Below are 20,392 nucleotides of genomic sequence, written 5' to 3' on the forward strand. Positions count from 1 at the left end.
AAGGGCTTAGGGACCAGAGTCCTGATGATGAGAGCCTAGACCCAGATCACTTCATTTACCTGGTGCAGTGATGCTGCAATGCAGATACAACCGTTCCCACATTAACAATGAGGAAACTAGGCTTTAAAACATTAAGTAATTTTCCCATGTTCATATAGCCAGAAGGTGACAAAGCCAAACTTCAAACCCAGTCTGTATAATTTTAACTTACTTATTCTCTAACTTACTTCAATCTGAACCCCAGTTAATTTTTATGTGAAGTGTGATTATTTCTCTCTCTTATTTCAGAAAAGATTAAAAGCAGTTTGAAGATAAGTACCCTACCTACTTTGCAATGTGGTTATGAAAGTCAAAATATTACAACTGTGAATGGATAAGCCTTAAAAGCTATAAAATTCTAGCAATATCCAAGATATTACAGCTTTCCCAGAACATTCTACTGTGCCAAATCATTCAATTGGCTCAGCTAATACTAAAATAAAAGGACTCAGTGGAACAGAAACAAAGGCATTGGGGTCTTTTGGTTTAGTATATAACCATCACCAAGAGTGACACCATTTAATAAATGAGAACAGTTAATGAAGCGCAGTGTGGCAAGTGCTGGGTGGCAGGTGCAAGAAGAGAACAAAATCTTTCCCTGTTGGATGTAACGTCCCCCCACCCCCGCAGCACGTGGACCACCAGCGCCCACTGCATTTGCAGCTCCTCAGAGGCCACAAAGCCCTGCCCTGAGCATCTCCTCATTTGATCTGGTGTTGCTACTGTTTCCACATCACAGGTACAGAGGGAATGGGACACAGTGAGGTAGAGAGACCTGCCCACTGTCTCTCACATTAGAACTACTGGGCCTGGTGTTCAAATCCAAGAACTGTTCTTTACCACGTGGTGGGCATGACCTCAGAAACTGTGCTGTATTTTGTTACTTTTATGTAGCCCCCCCAATGTGGGATGTGCACCAATGATTTGGGTGGAACGTGAGATGATTTTAGGGGCCCACAGGCTTGGAATGAATTAACACTGAATCGTACGGTGAGAAAGTTACTCCCTTCCCAATTCTCTTCCAGTCCTTTCATTACATCATGAAGAGAGTCTCTGTTTGGTGCTAATGAGTCTTTATAACAACTCCCCCCCACATTTGCCAATCTCCGTTTTTAACCGAGAGAGAAAAGATCTCGGGATTAAAGCCTTTACTAGGATACGGGATCTTGTTAGAATTTAATAACATAGTTTTATCTTCATTTTATTGGTGTTTGCAATGACTCTATTTTCTGTTTATGGCAAGTGATGAGTCTTCTGTTTAGGTAGTGAGAAAAGGTTTCTTTTTAAAACAAAACTAATTAAAACTGAGCTGATTAAAATATCAAGAAGATACTATTTCAGGTAGGATGGAGATATAACAAAACTTGTGCAAGTGCGTGGGATGATGGTCACTTGAGAAACTTGATGGTCACTTGGGTCTTGGCTTTGAGGTCCCTGCATTCAAGGCCAGTTCACATTTATAGCGTCACAGAGAGCTCAAGATGGCCAGCTGTGAGCCCGGCCATGGATGAAGCCTGACCACCTCATGATGCTGAGTCAATAGGTCCTTTATCACTCCGGGGAGTCTCTGGGTTCCTAAACAGAAGAACCTGGGCCAACCAAAAGGTCACACAGTGACAGTTCAGAGAGAACAGAATAGAGAGAACTGGTCAGGAGGGCTAGAGACATGCTGAGTGGGGACAGAGGTAACAAGAGAAAATAGCAGTAAACGTTCTTACTCTAGTGAAGATGTGAGGACCCCTTTGGAAACATGATGAAAACCATGAAGCTCGTTACCTAGGAAATTGCACATGTGTGTTTCCGCTCACGTTCATGTACACATACATAACAATATTAGGGGATTTGTGGGCTCCAGGTTTTGAACTCCAGCTTTGATATTACTATCTAGAAATTCTCTTATTGACCAACTCATGCCTAAGGGTAAGTATAAAGAGGTTTATCTAAACAAAGTTTCCTAGTTTTGTAATTTTTTTGGCATGTTACTCCCATCCATCTATCCATCCATCCTAAATGCACTGCACTTTTCTCTCCTTACACTGGTTCTCAAGTGTTTCCACCAGGGAACCCCCAACCTAGAGGAGAACAAACTCATCCTCTGAGACTCTGAGAAGACTTAGAAAGCTCATCATAAGATCACAAATGTCTTTCATGTTTAGCTTAAAAGTTTATGCCAATTTTGGGACCTACTTAAATAGATGTGTTTTGACATAACATCTCTCTGCAAAAATCATTTAGTAAAACTGACCCTCCAGGAAGATGAGGCTTGCTTATACTTATGCTTCTTGGCCTCTTGGTACACCTGCGAGATCTCTAGGGACCCAGGTTAGAGAAGCAAGGCCTTGCTTCGTGCCAGTCCCTGTACCAGGAATGTGGAGATCAAGAAATCCCCTAGGGACAGGGACCCAGATGCTCTCCCCATCCCCACAGTGCCTCGTGCAGGGCAGAGCCCCCAGGGAGCTCAGTTTATGATCAGAAGTTCCTAACAAGGAACTTTTGCAGTAGTTCCAGGCTGCTGCCCTGTAAGCGTGATACAAGGTAATGGTTGAAGATCTCTGACTTTGGAGCTTCACAGCCCTAAGTTCGAAGCCCAGCACTGCTGCTTATCACACTTTGGCTCTAGGGCACTCCTGTACCGTAAAGAAAATATCTGGGTTTGCCAGCTGGAAGAAAAGTCAACTCAGCCTGGAGAGGGAGCTGTTGGGGTGTTCTGAGGCTGGGTAGAGCATGGGTGAAGAGCCCAGACTTCATCAGAGACCTGGGCGCTTCTCCTAGCTGCGCCCCATCAGCCCTGAGCATTCAGACATGGAGCAATCCCTGCGTGCCTCTGTTTCCTTGTGTCAAAAACACGGGGGTTGGATGGGATGGTTCCTAAGGGTCCTCCCAGCCTGATGCTTTCTGCTCAACAATTCAGTTTCACTGGGCAGAGCTTTTCTGCTTTATCTTCTTTATGGAGCCCATCTTTCTTCCTCATTTCTGAAAGTGCCTTTTGGACACCATTCTTATCTTATAAAAACTGCAGCCTATCTCTTATGAACTCTGCTCTCATCCCCCCAAATCTTCTCTCCTGCGTAGATGAAGAAGATCAACGGCTCTTGTTCCTAGCATGGACTCCTTTAACAACATGGGAGGTTATGTAATTAGACTTGTTACAATACCACAAGGCAGAACTGAAACGGATTAGACAAAGAGAAGCCAAGTTTCATTATCTGGTCTAGAATGTTTCTCCAGCCAAGAATCCAAGATGATGTTCACATTCTTAAAATTAACTTCCTATTTCCTTTTTCTCTGAGTGCAGTAAGTGCCTGTTTAATTAGGCACCCTCCCCCCAATGTCCTTAATGAGCAATCATGTAATCTTCGTTAATAAAATGAGGATTTATTAAACTTTCGATTCTAATAAATAGTCAGCCATTATCTTTGCAATGGGCCCCAAGCCCTGGTAAAACTGAAGTGGTCTCTGGGACCATTCAAAGGGTCCATTCAGTAGAGCTTAACGTGTTAAGAACAGAGCATAACGTGTTAAGAACAGAGCTTAACGTGTTAAGAATAGAGCTTAGTGACAAGAGTGAGTCTTCCCACCACCACGCCTCAGTTTAAAGGCCTGAAGCTGAATTTTGTTTTCTTACCACACTGAGGTCCCACAGACACCTTAGTCAAGCGTTAAGAAATTAAAAATAAAAGAAAGGAAAAACAAAAATAGAGAGGCAGGTATAAAGAGGAACAGATGCTTTCCCTAGCCATGGCCCCATGGATGAATCTGCCCAGAAGGAAGCCCAGCAAAAAGAAATCCCAGTCACATTCTCAAACAGTTCCCACCCTCCCTTTGTTGAAGGGACTAAGAGAGGCAGTGAATTCAGCTGTTCAGAGTTCCAGGGGAAAATCAGCATCTTCAGGATTTTTATTTCCAAATGAAGAATAGAGCAGCAGGAAATCAAGGCTTAAGGAAGCCCTCCCTCTCTTAGGCAGTTAAAACCCTGCAGCAAGGTGGGTAAAGAAGACAACGTGATGTCTTAGACTGCTTTTGTGGTTCATTTTTAAAAGACTGAATTTAGACTTAAAGAATAAAGATAAGGAGAAAGGCATCGAGGCTGCAGGTTCCCACAGCCCTGGCAAGTGGCTGTTTGCTGGAGACAAGAAGATGAGATTTCTCAAGCTGGGCTCCAGGCTAGAAGGAACAGAATGAACCCAGCCAGGGCACAGAGCTGAGCTGGGTGACAGTACCCTCGTTGTCCATTCTCTCCTTGCCCCTACCTGTCCCCGCTGGTCTCTGCCAGCCTGTTGTTCATTATTGCAAAGGCTCCTACCCCCCCTGAGAATTCATCGTCCAGCGACAGAGTGCTGGTCTGGTGGGGGCAGCCATTGGCCGTTTCGGACAGCTGCTTCTGGAGGATGGCTAGTGAGACCTTGTTGGCCGCCAAGAAGTCCTTCATGGAGATCATCTCACCCGAGAGACGCCGCCCATCCGTGTCACTCTCTATGACTCCATCCGTTTCTATGGAGATGTTGCACCGGTTCTGGACAGTGCCTGGCATCACCACGTTCCTCCGGGACTGCAAGAGTCGTCTTTGGCATTGTTGGCAGCACCCGCCATCCATCTTCCTCAGGATCCAGTTCATGGACTGCTTAATGAGGATGGAGATGACATTGAACAAGGAGTAGATGCAGCAGACGCCCATGAGGATGAAGACGAAGTTGGCGAAGCGGTAGAGGCCCTGGCTGGCATACCGGGCGTTCTGGCTACTGACGAGGTCCCCAAAGCCAATGGTGCTGAAAGCCACAAAGCAGAAGTAGAGTGCGTCGAAGTAGCTCCATCCTTCCACGGAGGTGTACATGGCGGACGCGCAGCAGGAGATGAGGAGGGAAGCCATGCACAGGATCAGCATGACGTAGTACACGGAGGGCTTCCAGCCAGCCGAGCGGTCCACCTCACCCTTCCCCGGGTTCTTCAGGCTCTGCTGGGGCGAGGCCCCCCGCCTCCGGAGCTGCCGCTGGTGGCACGATTTCATGATGCAGGCGATGACGGTGATCAGGCGCTCCAGGAAGAGGTTGAAGAACAGGATGGTGCTGGAGCACCCGAGGAGGCCATAGAAGATCAGAAAGATTTTTCCTTCTACTGTGGCTGGAGTCGTCATCCCAAACCCTGCAGGAGACACAAATCAGAGGAGAGTGAGGGAGATCTTTGCCATGAATGGGGTCAGTCTTGGCTTTGATGGCTGGCAAAGGACCTGAAGAAACAGTTTCATAAAAGCACTCTGTCCTAGCCTTTCTAGGAACGAGAGGGAGAATTCTGATTTGCTTTTGAAGACACTAAGCGTTGTTCAGAGCTGGGCTGCTCAAAGCGCATATGGTGCCACAGTGCAAATCAGAAGAAGGGACCTCTTCCTCTGAGTGGATACCACCAGTGACAGTGGCTTGGTGATGAGAACGTGGGCTGGATTTCAGCCTCCCCTCCCGATTCTGCTAGATGTCCTCGTACAGTAGATGACCTGAACAACCATACTTAACAGACGTTGTTCAGAGAGATAAACAAAGGCTCATACAAAGACAAGTCTTACAGAATTCATTTATTCTATAAACACTTATTGGCTGCCATTCCAGGAATGGGGAATAGAACTGTGGAAAAAGATAGATCTGGTCCCTGCCTTCATGGAGCTCTAATGGAGTGAAGTGATTACTATATTTTGTGATAAGTGTTGTGATAAGCATGGTGCTGGAGAATGTTCAGGGTCTTATGGGAGCTATTAAGAGGGAAACCCATCTCAGACTTGGGGTCTAGGAAGACTAAACAGGGAGAACCTAAAGCTAAAGAGGAGTTAGGCAAGGCAAGGAGGGTGCATGTGTGTGCGTGTATGTGCGTGTGTATATGTGTGTGTGTGTGTGCGTGCGTGGTGGTGGTGATGTTTCAGGCAGAGAAACAGCACATGCCAGCATATATGGAAATGAACAATTTGCTCAAGATTTTCCGATCTTTAAACAAAACTCTCATGCTTTGGGAGTGGTAACTGAGGTGTTAGTTGTTATAGTTTGATAACATATAAAAAGTCTCTCTTGCCTTTGTCTCTTACTGTTCACAGTTTTGACTTTCTTGACCTTTCTACCCCTACACACAGATATGTTAGTAAGAATACCAATCGTAGGACAGTGGACATCACTGAGAAAAAGGAGAAACAGAAGAAAAATACACTCAGTATTTCTCACTCAGGGGCACTAATCTTCAGCCCACTGTGAGGGACACGAATTTCTTCCAAGCAAATGATTCAGTAAACATGAGCAGTCTGATTTGTTTGAGGGGATGGGCATCAAAGTCCTTGTGAAGATAAACACCATCTGAAAAATAAGTACTCATCATGCCACCCTGGGTTCAGATTTTTTATTCAAGTCAAACCTCCTTGTTTGTATTTTTTCTTTATTGTCAAGCTCAGTTTCCTAACCGGGGCCACATCATTGGGATCTCTAGGATTCACCCATTATCCTCTTTCCTGATAACACCCTGCTATCATCTAGCCAACACTTTTCTTTGCTGCCACAGCTCAGCCCGTGGCTACCTCCCAGTGCATCCTGGGAAGTGGTCAGATCAGACCTCGCGATTTGTGAGCTTCTGGGATTATGACCTCCTGCTCCCTCATGTGGAGCCAACAGGCCACCTTTCCCAAACACCTAGGTGTGCATACTGTGTTACCATTTAGTTTTCCAAGTAAATTCAATTTTCCTTTCTCAGCATACAAGGGTCTATCTAGGGTAGGAAATTAACAATATATAGCCAAGAGCCTGAAGGAAGATACTGATTGCTTTTTAGCGGGATGGCATGGAGTGGAATGGGCGATCAGGTAAGGGAGGAGCGAGGGACAGGGAATAATTCCACTGGGAGTTACAGCCCTGGCCCTTAATGGTAGAGAGAAAGTCAGACCACCATCTCTTCTCTGGGAACTCTTGTTCTGAAAATTAAAGGCCTTTAGTGACTCTTGGCAGTGTAGGTTTCATTTATTAGATATCTTCATTATGATGTAAGGAAATTCTCTCTTTGCTGTCTTTTCTCTTGTTAGTAACTTTAATTCTTATCCCCAAGCTTGAGTTGCAAGGAGGCAGTTGAAGTAGTGGAGAATTAAGAAAAAACTTAGTGAGTTTAAGGACTGAGCTGAGAGCAGTGTCTTCTTCTACCCAGTCTAAAGAACATGGAGGAGTGACCAAGGTGTGGAGTGATTAGTTCCTGATTACTTAGGGCTGTGGGGGGAACCTCCTCTGGCTCAGTGAATTCCTGAAACCAGTAAAGCTTGTGAATGCTTCTGCACTAAGAAGATATAAAAATGAAAGCTGGAGCCCTTGCCCCAAAGCTGTAAGGCTAGCAGAGTATTGCAGCTCTCTTCATTGAAACAGAACTGAGGCAACACGCAGGAAAAAGGAGAAACGTTTATCTGCAGCCATTTATTGACCCAACAACATTCCAAAAAAAGGATAAAGTTATTGAAAATAGGGAAGGCCCAAGATACCCTGAGAAAACCATAATTCAAAAAGACACATGCACCCCAATGTTCACTGAAGCACTATTTACAGTAGTCAGGACATGGAAGCAACCTAAATGTCCATCAACAGAGGAATGGATAAAGAAGATGTGGTACATATATACAATGGAATATTATTCAGCCATAAAAAGGAATGAAATTGGGTCATTTGTAGAGACGTGGATGGACCTGGAGTCTGTCATACGGAGTGACATTAAGTCAGAAAGAGAAAAACAAATATCGTACATTAACGCATATATGTGGAATCTAGGAAAATGGTACATATGAACCTATTTGCAGGACAGGAATAGACACAGACATAGAGAATGAACATGTGGACACGGTGGGGAAGAGGGGATGGAGATTGAGATTGACATATATACACTAGCATGAGTGAAACAGGTAGCTAGTGGGAACCTGCTATATAGCACAGGGAGCTCAGCTCGGTGCTCTGCAGTGACCTAGTTGGGTGGGATGGGGGGTGGGGTGGGAGGGAGGTCCAAGAGGGAGGGGATATGTGTATACGTATAGCTGATTCACTTTGTTGTGCAGTGGAAACTAACACAACATTGTAAAGGAACTATACCCCAATAAAAAACAACAATAACAACAAAAAACAATTCAACAGGGCAGCTCATTTTTTGAGCTGTATTTGTTAAATTAAAAAAATATATAAAAAAAAGGGAAGGCCCAGAGGTAACAACAGGTGTATATGTGGAGGAGTGAGGGGAGGCATTTGCCAACAGAGAGCTTTCTTGTGTAACACAAGACTCAAGTGGGCAAATGTTTTCTTTTACAAAATGTTCCTCTGATCCCAGAAGGAACTTAATGATTTTCCTCTTGGACAGCAGAGAAGCAGGTGTAATGAGTAGCTCTCAGTCAAAAGTAAGAACAATTATTTATTGAGCATCTGTTAAGGTCAGGGGCAGCACTAGTTGTCTGGGCCACACAATGATGGCCTGGACAAGGTCCTTGGCCTCCAGGAGCCCATCATCCAGGCTGGGACAGATAAACTGCTGTCTACAAAACAAGGCAGAGTGAGTCAAGGGCCAAAGTAAAGGCACAGTGGTGCTATCCTGGCTTCAGGGTCCCGAACGCAGCCTCACTTGGGATGAATGACTGAGATCCATATAGGTTTGTTGCTGAAGCCAGCTGGCAAGCTTGATAAGCTGATTTTTTTCCAGTGACTGAGACTTGTAGTGATTTTGCAACATGTTCCAGGGATTTAAAATCTCTATATTCTATCTTGTTTGTTTGGTTTTAAAACATTCAATTTTATGAAAGAAAGGATAACCTGTGACTTTTGATTACCTACACTATTTGCTTGATCACGACCATCTTTTCAATCAGCAAAAATGACAGATGGCACAAGTGGTGTTATTCATAGAAGCAACGGGAGACAGCTTCCTAATATTTGCAGTTAGAGGTGTTGCCATAGCTTTTACTACTCTCAGAGCTTAACAGTGTGTCAGCTAATAATGCAGGCTTTTTCATAGAAAGTCTCCCACATTTTTGAGTCCCATAATACTGAGCATTACGGATCCCTTGGACTGGGAATAATAAGCCTCAGGGTCCTCCTTAGTGGAGGAAAAGGACACAGGCATTATCAAAGGCCTGCCCTCTGCCAGGTATCACTGACTCCTAATACCCAGGCCCGCTCCCGGGTGTACAGGTGTAAAGCCAGAGTTAGAACCTAGATTTATCTTGTCTCCCAGGCCTGTGATCTTTCCACCTGCCTACGCTAAGTGAGTGAAACCACTGTCAGGTGTACACACTGTAAGTAGAACTGAGAGAGGGAAATTAACCAAGCATCTAAGTTCCATGCTTTACATAGACACCCAGACTGCAGTGGCTGCCAGATCTGGTACCCAAATCAGGGATCGGCTGAATCAGAAGCTGAAACCCTACAGTCTTCACTTGCATTTCTGAATGTACGTGTTCCTCTCCTGACAAGTGATGCCATTAAATCGGTTTTAAAAACTTGTTACACCCCATGCATTCGGTCTCTTTGTATTTCATAGGCACACAAATGAATCTGATTGTCACAGGTGGTGCTTTTCAATATACAGTTTCTTCCCTATGCTTCAAGCCTGAAGTCATCTGATTTGTGTCCAGCCCCTGAGTCTGGGAGCAGATGAGCTAGCTGATTGGGGATCAAGGGCACATGAGTTTGGTTTGGAGGCCAAGGGAGCTCGCCTGGCAGTCTTCTTCGGCCGAGCTCCCTTGGCCATTTCAGATCTGTTTTTTTTTTTTTTTAAATGAAGGTTTGTGGTATCCCTGCATTGAGCAAGTCTATTTATTTATTTATTTATTTATGGCTGTGTTCGGTCTTCGTTTCTGTGCGAGGGCTTTCTCTAGTTGCGGCAAGTGGGGGCCACTCTTCATCACGGTGCGCGGGCCTCTCATTATCGCGGCCTCTCTTGTTGCGGAGGACAGGCTCCAGACGCGCAGGCTCAGTAATTGTGGCTCATGGGCCTAGTTGTTTCACGGCATGTGGGATCTTCCCAGACCAGGGCTCGAACCCGTATCCCCTGCATTGGCAGGCAGATTCTCAACCACTGCACCACCAGGGAAGCCCTCAGATCTGTTTTAATGTGCTCCTGGGACCAAACCAGGCTCCCTGGTGTCCCTGAGGCTAGGAATGAAGCAATTAGGCACTGCCAGCCTCCCGGTCAACCCCAAAAGAGCCCTTCGCTTAGACCATGAAGAGAGGAGAATAGGTCTGCCGTCTCCCACCCTTTTATGCGTATAGTGTCAACTACATATTCTTTCAAAAAATTAGTCAAGGTGAAAAATCAAAAAGCTTTGCATTATATTTTTCAAATATACACAGAGGTAGAGAGACTACTATAATAAGCCCTCATTTCCCAGTTTCAGCAATTGTCAAGATCTTGCCAATCATGTTTCTCCTTATCCCACCCTACCCCCTTTATTTGCTGGAATTTTTTAAAGTAAATCCCAGACAGCATGCCATTTCATCCATTAATAATGATGCATCTGTAACTGATAAGGACTTTTTTTCCCGGTATAACCACTATGTCGTTATCACACCTAACGAAATTAACACTAACTCTTTAACATCAACACCCAGTCCACATTTCAGTCTCTCAAAAATATATTTTTACAGACCATCTGTATGAATCAGGATCCTAACGAGGTCCACGCAGTATATCTTTTAAGTCTCTTTCATTTGTTAACAGTCTCCCTTTCCATTTTTTTTTTTTTTTTTGCCATTGACTTGTTGGGCAAATGTGTCCTGTAGACTTAAATCATAATTTTTTCCAGAAACATTTGGGGAAAAATGTATATTATGAGAGTGACTTCAGACGCAGTAGCAAATCTCAAACATTGCATGGGGACATACAAATTGGCATAAACTGTCTAGAAAGCAATTTGGGAATATGCATCAGACATCTTAAAAATATTTATATCTTTCTCTCTGTTTTTTTTATTTTTAGGAATATATCCCCCAAAGTATTAGAAATGTGACTAATTATGTACAGTGATGTCACCCCATATTTACTTTTAATAATGAAAATCTTTAGCAACCTAAATGTCAGATAACAGGCCAAGGACTAAATAAAAGTAGCCATTAAAATTACACATACATAACAGAACTAAAACAAATAATCCTAAAATCTATATGGAACAATAAAAGACCCAGAATTGCCAAAGCAATCCTGAGGAAAAAGAACAAAGCAGGAGGCAAAACCCTCCCAGACTTCAGACAATACTTTAAAGCTACAGTAATCAAACAGCGTGGTACCGGCACAAAAACAGACATAGGGATCAATGGAATAGAATAGACAGCCCAGAAATAAACTCACACACCTACAGTCAATTAATCTTTGGCAAAAGGAGGCAAGAATATACAATGGGGAAAAGACAGTCTCTTCAGCAAGTGGTGTTGGGAAAGTTGGAAAGCCGCATGTAAATCAATGAAGTTAGAACACACTCTCACACCCTACACAAAAATAAACTCAAAATGGCTTAAAGATTTAAATATAAGGCATAACACCATAAAACTCCTAGAAGAGAACACAGGCAAAATATTCTCTGACATAAATCATACCAATGTTTTCTTAGGTCAGTCTCCCAAGGCAATAAAAATAAAAGCAAAAATAAACAAATGGGACCTAAACAAACTCATAAGCTTTTGCACAGCAATGGTAAACAAAATGTAAAGACAACCTACGGACTGGGAGAAAATATTGCAAATGATGCGACCAATAAGGGCTTAATTTCCAAAATGTAACAGCTCATACTACTCAGTAATAAAAAGGCAAACAACCCAGTTGAAAAAATGGGGAAGAAGACCTAAATAGACATTTCTCCAAAGAAGGTATACAGATCGCCAATAGACACATGAAAAGATGCTCATCGTTGCTAATTATTAGAGAAATGCAAATCAAAACTACAATGAGGTACCACCTCACACCAGTCAGAATGGCCATCATTAAAAGTCTACAAATAATAAGTGCTGGAGAGGATGTGAAGAAAAAGGAACCCTCCTACACTGTTGGTGGGAATGTAAATTGGTGCAACCACTACGGAAAACAGTATGGAGGTTCCTCAGAAAACTACAAATAGAGTTGCCATATGATCCAGCAATCCCACTCCTGGGCATATATCTGGACAAAACTGTAATTCGAAAAGATATCTGCATCCCTATGTTCATAGCAGCACTATTTACAATAGCCAAGACATGGAAACAACCTAAGTGTCCACTGACAGACGAATGGATAAAGAAGATGTGGTCCATATAAATAATGGAAAACTACTCAGCCATCAGAAAGAATGAAATAATGCCACTTGCAGCAACATGGATGGACCTAGAGATTATCATACTAAGTGAAGTGAGTCAGAAAGAGAAAGACAAATACCATATGATATCACTTATATGTGAAACCTAAAATATGACACAAATGCATTTATCTACAAAACAGAAACAGACTCACAGATAACAGAGAACAGACTTGTGGTTGCCAAGGGGGAGGCGGATGTGGGAGGGATGGAGTGGGAGTTTGGGATTAGCAGATGTAAGCTTTTATACATAAAATGGATAAAAAACAATGACCTACTGTATAGCACAGGTAACTATATTTAATACACTGTAATAAACCATAATGGAAAAGAATATGAAAAAGAATATATACATATACATATATATGTATAACTGAATCACTTTGCTGTACAGCAGAAATTAAAACAACATTGTAAATCAACTATACTTCAATAAAATAAATTAAAAAAAATTCTGTATACATAAGATATATATATTATGTACAAAATAAGCTATAAGGACATATAAACAGGGAATATAGCTAATATTCTATAATAACTATAAATGGAGTAGAACCTTTAAAAATTGTGGATCACTATATTGTACACCTGTAACTTATATAATATTGTACATCAACTATGCTTCAATTTAAAAATTACATGTAAAAATAATTTTTAATGACTAGAGAAAATGTTAAGTGGAAAAAAGCAGAGCCAAAGTGTGTCTGCAGAATGACTCAAGCCTGGGACATCCTCATTAAATATTTGTTGGATGAAAGAATAAACTTTACAAAATATATTTATACAGCTATATATATTGTAGCACTTAGGGTGCTTTTGGATGCCAGTAACAGCAAATCATAAGTAGGGGTGGCTTAAACATGAATGGGATATATTATCTCATAGAACATGAAATTTGGAGATAGGGCAGCTCCAGGAATGGTTAGTTAGGTGGCTTTCGAACGTCATCTATGAACCAAGATCATTTCACCTTTCTGGCTCTGGCTCCATCAACATGTCGGCTAGTCCCCCCTCCATGCCAAAAGCTTCAGGAGTTACCTCCTCACACATCAGTGTCCAGAGTCAGAACGTGTTGTGTTCCTGCCTTGTTTACATCTTTATCGGAGGAGAGAATCCTTTCCAGAAATCCCCTGGCAAAATTCCCATTGTATACCATTAAGCAGCACCAAATCACACATCCACTTCTCAAACCAGTTATCTACAGGAGGAATGAATTTCCTCTTAGACTGGTCAGGGTTTACCAGCACCCCTGAGGAAGAGACGGACCCCAAAACAGGCAATGTCTGCTACAAACATACACAGAAAAAAACAAAATAAAGGGAAAGACACAAAAGTCTTAATCGGTTATTTCAGGGTGGTGATAATATGGGTGATGTAATTCTTTCTTAATGATTTATATCGTTTATTACCTTTAAACTGAGAAAAATATGTTATAATATTCTGGAACGTTTCCTTAGATTGCAGGTAAACACCTGCCCAGAAGAAGCATTCCTCTTGATTCATCTCCTTAATACACCGAGAAATCAAACTTTAACTTGAATAAATGTTTTCATAATCATTTTTAAAAATTTTTATTGGAGTATAATTGATTTACAATGTTGTGTTAGTTCCAGGTGTACAGCAAAGTGAATCAGTTATACATATACATATACCCACTCTATTTTTTTGGGGGGGGTTGGTTTTTTTAAAAATTATTATTTATTTATTTATTTGGCTGCGTTGGGTCTCTTGCTGTGCGCGGGCTTTCTCTAGTTGCAGCGAGCGGGGGCTGCTCTTCGTTGCGGTGCGTGGGCTTCTCACTGCGATGGCTTCTCTTGTTGCGGAGCACGGGCTCTAGGAGCACGGGCTTCAGTAGTTGTGGCACACGGGCTCAGTAGTTGTGACTCACAGGCTCTAGAGCGCAGGCTCAGTAGTTGTGATGCACCGGCTTAGTTGCTCCGCAGCATGTGGGATCTTCTTGGACCAGGGCTCGAACCCGTGTCCCCTGCATTGGTAGGTGGATTCTTAACCACTGCGCCACCAGTAAAGTTCTTTTTTGTGGTTTTTGATTCAGAAATGTTAAGCCTCTTTGTGTGGGATGAAAGAGGTTTCATAGGGGTTTGTGGGTGTTTTTTTCAAAAGACCCTCCAATTTCAATTGGGAAGGAAAAAGGGGGCAAGAGCAGACCCCGTGGATTATTCTTGGGGGGGGAGGTTGGGGGGTGGGGAGTGGGTTCCAATGATGGAAGAGTCAAGGGTCTCACCAGGCACACTATCTCTACACAGCCTTCACGTCCAAGTTTTTGCGTTACAGGTGAGGAAACTGAGGCACCAGTAAGCCAGGTAACCTTCATGAGTGGTGGAGGCTTGGCCTGAACCCAGGTTCTCCATCCAGACTGCCCTTCTTTACTCTTGTTGCCTGTGGTCAACTATTTCCAGAGATGATTTTGAGCTAACTGCTCCCATCCCTGTAAGCACTTATTGGTCCTCCCAGCAACAGGGGAAGCCTACTTCGCTTCCCTGTGAATCTTGGGTGACCTTGAGACTTGCTCTGATCACCAGAATGTGGTAGAAGTGAGGCTGCACCAGTTCCAGGCTTAAATGGTAAGAAGCCCAGCAGTTCTGTCTTTCTGTCTCTGGATCCATGAGTTGCCGTGTAAGAAGCGTGACCCCTCAGCTGGAGAAAGAGGCCCGGCTCTCCCCAGCCATTCCAGCCTCCCCAGATATTGAGTAAAGCCATCTTGGACATTCCAGCCCCAGTAGAACTCCAAGTTGAATGCAGTTGTATGAGTTACACCAGCTGATACCTGATGGAACCAAAGAACCACCAGCTGAGCCCAACAGATCCACAGAATGATGAGAAATGTCCATGGTTGTTGTTTAAGCCACTACTTTGGAGCAGTTTGCTACATAGCAAGCAATGGATAATGAAATGACTTTTCTCTGGGACTTGCAGTTTTTTCACCAGGCATCTTCTCTATTTCCCTGCCCCTCCAGCTCCTCCTCCATTTTTCTTTTTTTTTGGCCGCACTGTGCGGCCCGGTTCCTAATAGGCCATGGACCGGTACCCCTCCTCGGCCCGGGGGTTGGGGACCCCAGCCCTATGGCATAGATTTTCATAACAATATTCATAGTGCTAAACAGCCACCCCTTTTTAAAAATTTAATTAATTAATTAATTGATCTATTTTTTGGCCACATAGCGTCTTAGTTGCAGCACGCAGGGTCTTCGTTGAGGCATATGGGATCTTTCGTTGCAGCGTGGGCTCTTCGTTGTAGCGCACGGGCTTCTCCCTGGTTATGGTGCACGGGCTTTTCTCTAGTTGTGGCGTACGGGTTCTCTCTCTCTAGTTGTGGCGTGCAGGCTCCAGGGTGCGTCGGCTCTGTAGTTTGCGGCACGCGGTGTGCGAGCTCAGTAGTTGTGGCGCTCAGGCTTAATTGCCCCGCAGCATGTGGGATCTAGTTCCCGGACGAGGGATTGAAGCCTCGCCCCCTGCATTGGCAGGCGGATTCTTTACCCCTGGACCACCAGGGAAGTCCCAACAGCCACGTCTTGAGAATGGATTCCAGAAGAGATGCTTCCATTGATGGCTAACTGCTGCTAGGGTATAAACTGAAGTTAACGTACACAACACACACTTACCTGTTTATAGTGAAGTGTTTAATGGTAAATGACCACTCAAACAACACAATAACACCAGAAACTGCTTGTGTTAACACCCTGTCAGGATTTTTATATGATAAGCCAGGGTTTGAACCCTCTAACGGAAAGCTGTGGTTGTGTACCAAATGCTGACACGCCCTGCAGGAGAGATACAACTTCCGTTCACCTCACACTTGAGGCACCCCTGTACTGAGGCAAAGGAACAAGAGGATGACTCATCCTTTTTGAAGACCTTCTAAAATGTTTAAAAAGTCACTCCTTTCCCGTCCTAAACACTTCGTTGAGTTCTGCAAGAAAGAATTCTGCCAATAAACAAAACATCCCTTTGGCTCTTTGGCTTGATGGGATTTCACATGGCACCATGTTTGTGGTCACCCTAATCTTCCTTATACAAACTAAAAAGACAGTCCCTATCAATTAGTAAAATCAAGCTAAGAATGTCTCTCCTTTGACACGGTCCTTTCTTCACAACCAAACACTGGAAAATTACCAAGAAGGAACGATGGGATGTGAAACTGACTTTCTCTGGCCTCTTTCAGTTTTCCTTCCTGGTCCAGCATTGTGCCCTGTGGCTCCCATGTGCGTAATAAATCAGGGCTGCTCAGCAGAGCCTCGGTCCTGCAGGGGAAGAGCCGCCCCAGGAGGGATGTCGCAGGCCCTTCAATTCCACACAGGTCCTGGCGTCCAAGCCCTGTCTCTTCCCTCACATGTTTGGAAACGAGCTGGAGGGATGGGTGACAAGTTTAAGTAAGTGAACTGCTATTTACTGAATAGTTAGATGGGTAAAACCTTGTCTTAGCAACTTATATTAAATGTTTAGAAGATCGGACCCTGTCCCTTCAGAGAAAGAAAGTACAGTATGTTAGTAATTAAAAAAAAAAAAACCACTCTGGAGTGCCAGAATGGTGATGAGGGTCCCTTAAAAGAAACTTGGGATAATGAGAAACTGGGAGGATACCTTAGGACGCTAGTACAGGAGGTGAGCAGGGAGAGGTGTGCAGGTACATGAAGGGGTGGAGAGGTCACCCGTGCTTCCCAGGCTCTTGAAAGTGTGGATAGGGCTTCCCTGGTGGCGCAGTGGTTGAGAATCCGCCTGCCGATGCAGGGGACACGGGTTCAATCCCTGGTCCTGGAAGATCCCACATGCTGTGGAGCAACTAAGCCCGCGTGCCACAGCTACTGAAGCCCATGCGCCCAGAGCTCGTGCTCTGCAACAAGAGAAGCCACAGCAATGAGAAGCCCATGCACCGCAACGAAGAGTAGCCCCCAATCGCCGCAATTAGAGAAAGCCCGTGCACAGCAACGAAGACCCAATGCAGCCAAAAATTAATTAATTAATTTAAAAAAAAGTGTGGATAAAGTTTTACGAATCTTCTAAAGAACATGCTTAAAGACAGAGGTTTAAAACATGAGAGTCAAGTGTTCACAGTCAAAAGTTACTTCCTCTTGGATAGGTTCTAGATATTGAGGAGAGAGCCACTGGAAGGTCAGTGTTGATGTGACAGCCAAGTGAGGCAACATTTCAGTATTTGTTAGGTTCCAAACACTGTGCTAAGAGCAGGGGCAGGGTGGGGGGTAATTAGAGGATAGAACATCAAACCTGGTCCAGGAGATCAAGTACTAGAAACAACACACAAGAAGGAAACCTGTACCAGGTTGTGTATCAAGTAGACTCCTTTACCGAGTCACCTGCAGACGACATAAAACCTGGATGGAAAACTTCTGTCAAGCTTCAGGAAGGATGGAAGGTCTGATCACACCTTTATTTACAGTCCGAAAATTAACCGAGAAGTGAATAAGGTAGAAGGAAACTACGGTCACTTAGGACAAAAGTCTTGAACTTAAGTACACATGAAAATTCCCTGAGGAACTGGTTAAAAACTGGGGATTTCCAGGCCTCACCCCCAGAGATTCTGATTCAGGAGGTTGAATGGGGCCAGAAAACCTACGTTTAAACCAGCACCCATAGTGATTCTGATAAAAGGGCTGCAGACCCCACTCAGGAAAACACCACCAGCTGGGTTCAGAGCACAGGGGGCAGGAGGGTTGGAAACAAAAGTCATGTCTGCCTGGGAAGATTTAAAGTAGGGCCCCCCATTTTCCCTGCCAAAACTCAGTAAAGGACTGATACCTCTGGGGTCCTAAAGGCAAAAGCAACCCATTTTCTCTTGTATATTAATATACAATGCAGAAAACACTGCAGATGGTGCATTATATCAAAATGAGCTGTCTTCAGAAGTTCTGGATTAGCTGTGGGACCATGGCAGCTGCAGACATGATGGCAGCTGCTCCCCTTCCTTTGGATTGAAATGACTTCCAAAGTAATCAAGGATATTTTTAGAATGTGCTATTTTTAGGATTATGACACACCTCTCTCATTTTGTTAACAGTAGAGCATCCTTGACAAAAGATTATGATATCATATGTCGTAAAGATTAAACTATTTTCCAGGTAACTCTGAACTAAGGGATGTTTCTAAACTCTTTAGCAATAAGTAGTTTATAAGTCAAAAATAAATGACTGATATCCTAACTATAAAAGCAGAAAACGGGGGTGTGACCAAAAAAGGATTCTTTAAATCATTTGCATTACTTTAAGTCACAGTAAGTTTTGTACTCAGAAGGTAACAAAATTGGCCTCGTGGGAATCAGAGTACGTCAGCTCCCGAAGAGGAATTTTACAAATTTCATTTCCCTGAGAGATCCACGGAGTCATGGGGGCGTCAGCTCTGTGTTTAGTGCTGTCTCAAGCTCTCTGCCTCCTCACAAACATTTAGCTAGTATGACAGCTGGAATAAATGCTATCATTATTTCTGACTTTACCCTCATTTTCAAGGGGGAAAATCATTTGATTTACTTATCTCAAGTGGGTGTCCCAATTCCAGGGCTTCTTAATTTTTAAATAGTGAAACTACTCCTTAAAAACAAGCACCTAGGGACTTCCCTGGTGGCGCAGTGGTTAAGAATCTGCCTGCCAATGCAGGGAGCACCGGTTCGAGCCCTGGTCGGGGAAGATCCCACATGCTGCAGATCAACTAAGCCCGTGAGCCACAACTACTGAGCCTGTGAGCCACAACTACTGAAGCCTGTGCGCCTAGAGCCTGTGCTCCGCAACAAGAGAAGCCACTGCACTGAGAAGCGCGCGCACTGCAACGAAGAGTAGCCCCCGTTCGCCGCAGCTAGAGAAAGCCCGTGCGTGGCAACAAAGACCCAATGCAGCCAAAAATAAATAAATAAATAAATAAATATATTAAAAAAAAAAACAAGCACCTGTAATTATGTTCTCTCTTGAACAAAATTGCCCTCCCCAAGACTACAAAGAAATGGTTCAATTAAGTAGAATGTTAGCACAACACAGGCGGCAACTGATGAAAGCTGCCTTTTCTTCAACATGAGTGAGAGGATCTGGCTGCAAGACATTATGAAAATGATACCTTTATTTTAATGGATATCCAGATAAAGCACAAGCAAATCCACCTGCCTTTTTGAATTTCTTGCTGCTGCGGAGAGGGATGTAAGGTTCTCCTGGAGTGGTGGTAGCTGGTGTACACAACAGTGATGTCCACCTGTTCTGCTTGACCTGGGATGACTCCCAGCCCACCTTCTCAACACCTCACTCTTCCCACAGCAGCAGCCTTTTAGCTCCTTTGTGGGATCCTAGTGCTTCTAGAAATCTGGTGTGAAAGTCAAAGACCTACAGAATATTGATGTTTCTCTCGCTTTTAGGGTTTTACTTAGATGTATGATGTAACAAGGATGAAAGAAGCATGGCCCAGGCAAGCTAAATGACAGAATCATATAAGACTGAAGAAATCAATGTGTTATTTATACTATCATAATATATGTTCCTCCCCAGTCTGTACCGCTTCCCTAGAAACTCATGAAATTTCCTACATGTTACGGACTGAATGTTTGTGTCCTCTGCAAATTTATATGTTGAAACCCTACCCCCTCAACGGGATGCATTAGGAGGTGGAACCTTTGGGAAGTAAACAGGATTAGATGAGGTCATGAGGGTGGAGCCCTCATGATGGATTAGTGCCCTTATAAGATTCACCAGAGAGAGCTAGTTTCTTCTTCTCTGCTCTCTACCACGTGAGGATACAAGGTGAAGACAGCAGTCTGAAACACCTAAGGGGGCTGTCACACCCAAGAACCCAACCAAGCTGGCACCCTGATCTTGTAATTCTAGCCTCCAGAACGGAGAGAAAGAAATCTCTGTGGTTTATTAGTCACCCAGTCTATGGTATTCGTTATAGCAGCCTGAGCTAAGACAGTATGTTACTACTGTACCCATACCTACCCTGCATTACCTACAATTTCCTAGAAACATTTGGCAAACATCCTCATGTTTGCAAAGAAAAGTAGCTCTAGGGAATCAAAGCTCCCTACAGCAAATCAAGTGTTTTTTT

At 43.7% G+C, this 20,392-nt stretch overlaps 1 protein-coding gene across 1 annotated transcript in view; it reads right to left on the minus strand.

The window, feature by feature from the left end:
• Window positions 1-467: 467 nt before the first annotated feature.
• KCNK13 (potassium two pore domain channel subfamily K member 13) overlaps window positions 468-20,392 on the minus strand; it is a 120,399-nt gene continuing 100,474 nt past the window's right edge. Inside the window, exon 2 of the mRNA XM_082451389.1 lies at window positions 468-5,178. Coding sequence (XP_082307515.1) covers window positions 4,286-5,178 — 893 coding nt within the window. The 3' untranslated portion in view covers window positions 468-4,285. The remainder of the gene's footprint in view (window positions 5,179-20,392) is intronic.

Source organism: Balaenoptera physalus, assembly GCF_965194825.1.
Source record: "Balaenoptera physalus genome assembly, chromosome: 2".
In the NCBI taxonomy this organism is placed as follows: Eukaryota; Metazoa; Chordata; class Mammalia; order Artiodactyla; family Balaenopteridae; genus Balaenoptera; species Balaenoptera physalus.